The 4,282-nt window shown below is 58.4% G+C and overlaps 1 protein-coding gene across 1 annotated transcript in view; it reads left to right on the forward strand.

Annotated features, from left to right (window-relative positions):
• The window catches only part of LOC113206289 (high affinity cGMP-specific 3',5'-cyclic phosphodiesterase 9A), a 176,708-nt gene that overhangs the window by 129,569 nt on the left and 42,857 nt on the right, over positions 1-4,282 (forward strand). The window contains exons 9-10 of the mRNA XM_052268509.1: positions 2,796-3,033; positions 3,704-3,826. Of these exons, the coding sequence (XP_052124469.1) occupies positions 2,796-3,033; positions 3,704-3,826 (361 nt within the window). The remainder of the gene's footprint in view (positions 1-2,795; positions 3,034-3,703; positions 3,827-4,282) is intronic.

The raw sequence follows: 4,282 nt of genomic DNA on the forward strand, positions 1-4,282 counted from the left end.
CCCCCACCCCTACACCCCACTCCTTCCACTCCCCTCTTCTTCTCTCGTCGTTCCCTCTTTTATTTACATCTCTGTCGGCTACACTGCGACTGCCTCTCCAAGTACCTCCTCGAGCTCCTCAGACAAGCGGTGTCTCCAATATTTTCCTTGCCTTCAATAATCCCCCACCTGCCCTGCTCTGCGCCGCCCCACCCTCTCCCCTTTTGTCTGCCCGTCAAACTGGCCGTGCCGTGACCCGTGCGCGGGCCAGGCCCGGCCGCGTTTGAATCTCCCGCGCTTCTACCTGATTGGCCGGCCGCTGCGGCCACAGCCTACCCCGGCCGGACGCGGCCCTGGCCCTGTGGGCACCCGGCCCGCCCGCCCGATTCAACTCTGCGAAAGCCAAAAAGACGAGATCAAAGAGTCTCAAGCGGCGGCCGCGCCCGGCTCGGCAGGCGGAGAGGCGGCCATTGAGCTATTGAGCCCTCCGTGGTCTGGGGCTGCTGCTGGTCCAGTGCATGTGCTTGACCGCGAGCGCCGAAACGTCTCTGCGAAAATAAAAGTAACGCGTTTGTGGGGGGGGGGGGGAGCGTCTGTCTGTCTGTGTATGTGTATTTGTTAGTATGTCGTCATTCGTGTGTAGCAAAGGGACAGGACATAAAGGCATGGTTACTCGACATGTCGCCCTATATGCAGAGAAAATTGAGACAGACAGACAGACAGACAGACTGACAGGCCAGGCACAGCTGCTTGCTGGCTCTTATTATCACTCACTTACCCAGAGGAGATCACATTTGCTTGGCGAGAGGAGGGCGAGGTCCTGAGCCATTCATTATTGAGCCCACAGCCAGCGCGCTGATGCTGGTTCAGTCACGCAGTCTGTTTGGACGCGGTGACGCTCCCCCCTGTATGCGCTGCTGAGTGCTGCTTGCTGAGCACGGCGGTAGGGTTTGTTGTTGTGTATTTGCTGACGGAAACCGTCAGAATATATCGGCAGGCAGCCTGCTATACGTGCACGTGGCCGATCGGTTGCGCAAACTTAAGCCAGCCATTATATTATGGTTACTTTGAAAATAACGCAACGTCAACATACAACATGCACAACGATTAAAACCGGAAACTTTGTTTGCCAAATTATTTTCGGGGTTGTTGTTTGCACTTCCCCACGACTACGACGACGACGGTCGTCTGCCCGACCGTTTCTCAATTGCCTTTATGTCGCGAGACTTGCTGGGGAATGCAATATCCTACCGGCTCGCCATGAGGGCTTTACGATGCAGTGTGCGGAGCCGCTGCCTTTCATGACCAATACGGGAGCGGCTGTGCGGCGGCGGTTAGGCTCCGGGGGCGGCGGGGGTGGCGGTGGGAGCCGGACGGATGGCGGGATAATGGGATATATGGCGCTCCAAAGAGGTGAAGAGGCACTTGCGCGCGGTTATTTCTCAATCACAACCTGCGCAGAGAGAGTGAGAGCGACAGACAGACGCAGACAGACAGAGGGCAAAGCGTGGTCCGCGCAGCCTGTGTGCGGGAATAGGGGGCAGCGGGGGCGGTGCCTGTGTCTGAGTGTGTGCAAACCGAAGCGGGGTCGCCCCCTCACAGAGTCACAAAAATCTGATCGAGCGGCCAGCGCCGATGTCGTGCAGCTACACTGTCAATCTGACGTGTATCCAGCACCTGTGCGACTGACTTAAATTGCACGACCCTAGAACCCGTCAGACTTAATGCGCACAGCTCCAGGACACCTTTCTGTCATCACGGAACGGAGGAGGTGTCCACGCAAGTACTAAGTATTTTCTTGGACATTTGACATACCTGACCGAAAATGAGAAATTGAAAGACAGGCACGATCGTTTAGTAAAGCTGCAGGGAAGCCAACTTAGCGACGAGTGGCACCCTGCCTCGGTGGAAGCGCAGTGAGCGCCCCACCCGCGCACACCTACCTGCTACCCCTGGCCGCCGTGCGCCGCCGTGCGCGGCTGGTGTGGTGGGTAGGGGCGTGTTCCCTCCATAACAAGCCCACCGCACCGCCACGCCACGCCGCGGCTGAAACACGGTGGGGTGCGCTTTACCGCCATTAAACTCGCTCGCTACCCACCCCGCCCCAGTTACTGTCCTGCCGTCCTGCCTGCAGACCTGGGCGCTACCGCGGGGAGCGCCGCCGCGGCCGCTGGTGGCGTGGCTCGGCGACCTACATTCCGCCGTGGAATCTAGGGGTTTGCACCGCGCCACAGACCACCGCCGCCCGCGTCGGTCGTCCGACTTCGCCATCCACTTCCGTTCCGGTGCAGGCGGCACGGCGAAGGGCAGCACGGCCCCCGCGCCGCCCCCGCGCCGCCCCCAGCATTGATCGAATACACTCACTCCTTCGAGGCCCAGCCCGCCGCGCGCCGCCACGCCCCTGCCCCGTCGCCCTGGGCCATGTCGATCACCTTTCTGACGGCCTTCGACCCCCGTGCATATCTTGCCGCCCCCGCCGCCTCCTCGGCTCGGTGGCGAGCCACACAAACACTCTCTTCCTGGGCCTTCAGGGCGCGAGCGGAGGGCGTCGAGCACACCGCCATTAGCTGACTTGCTGACCGAAGAAACGGTTGGGCGTTTCTCAGTAACTATGGGCCGTCGCGAGGGATTATGTGAAGCGGTTCCGAGGTTTTAGAGTAACCTATTTTGCGACGAGGGAACAGCGGACACATGACATTCTCTAAACTTTGGAAATTAAATTGTAGTCGCTCTTCGGGAGAGAATGGCCAACTGCACTTTTTTTTCTGTGCTATGGTCTTTAATGGTACTCATCCCTTCGTCTCCTTTGCCCGCAGCGATGTCACGCCGTCGGAGGAGATCAAGGACGCGCTCAAGACGGCGCTGTTCGACTGCTCGCCGCTGTCCGACCCGGACATCCTGGCGCTACTCGAGTGGATGTACCACGACTTCGACCTGCTGCGCAAGTTCCACATCGACACGCGCACCGTCCGGGCCTTCCTCTACGAGGTCTACAAAAACTACAACGAGGTGCCGTTTCATAACTTCAGGCACGGCTTCTGCGTCACCCAGATGGTAAGAGAACCTGAAAGGTGATCCGAAATTGTTTGGCCGGCTGCTGGGCTTTCAAATCATTTCATCAAAGATGCACTCATGCAGTCCTTTTTTCATTTTGGAGGAGGCTGGGGAGAGGAAAAGAGAAGGATGTGAAGTGGTGGTGCTAAGGACTTGGTAGAAAACGCCTGGTAGGTAGGCACTGGAGCGCACCAGCGCACGCGTCCTTAGCGGGTGGCCTACCCTGCGTCTCGCAGGCGTTCACCGGCTGGCTATATGGTGGAGCAGAGGAAACAGACAGACAGACAGACAGACAGACCATAAAGAAATGAAAACTGCTCGGTTCCTGCCGTCGCGGCAGACCGTTGTGGTCGCGAGTCGGCGGCACGGCGGGGCGCGAATATTCACCGGTTATGACTACGGCCACTGCTTCCATAACTTGTGATCTCCCTTCCAAATGGTGGCCATGGCGGCGGGCGAGACCTGCTGGCAGCCCATCTGCCCTCGGACGGCGCTATACTGTGTGTTGTTGTGAGGGGCGGGGCGGGGCGGGGCGGTTGGGCGGGACTGTCGAGTCCGTTCCGGACGTAGTCATTCGTCCTCCATCAACGCTGAGCGGAATTTATTTCCTCTCTTTTGGCGTTTCTCTTGATGGTGTTTGCTTTACCCCTCTTTTTTTCCCATCTCGCAGATGTACGCCATGGCGAGCAGCGTGGACATACCGTCTAAAGTGGGTGACCTGGAAACGCTGATACTCATCACGTCGTCCATATGCCACGACCTGGACCACCCCGGCTACAACAACATCTACCAGGTAACCATCATGTGCGCGATTTTATCCCGTTTTGAATGGGGAAGTGCCAAATTTTGGACGGATCACAACAACGTCAACGGAATATCGAGTGGGCACAGCATGGGGTGCTTGAAACCCAACCCTCCGGTTGTTGGAACGCCCAACCCCTCTTCGCACCTTCGCCCTTCATTTTTAATTTTAATTTTCGTAATAGAGAAGCAAAATTATGGAGCATGGAACCAAAGCGAGTGGCCGTCGTGTTAAAATGAGATGAGAAAGAAATCTAAACACGGGGGTGGGGGAGAGGCTACGTGTTCGTCACAGCGAAAACTTGTCCCGTACACCTCAGGCCAGGCCCGGGTCAGAGCCCTGGTGGGACGGGGCAGGCCCATAGAGGCGGGGCAGTTGGGGCTTCAGGGCTGAGCCGCCCCGGGGTGGTGTGATTCCCAGGGGGAGGGTTCATCTGCCCCCCCCCCC

The sequence above is a fragment of the Frankliniella occidentalis genome, unplaced genomic scaffold (assembly GCF_000697945.3).
Source record: "Frankliniella occidentalis isolate FOCC.00 unplaced genomic scaffold, Focc_3.1 Scaffold71, whole genome shotgun sequence".
Classification (NCBI taxonomy): domain Eukaryota; kingdom Metazoa; phylum Arthropoda; class Insecta; order Thysanoptera; family Thripidae; genus Frankliniella; species Frankliniella occidentalis.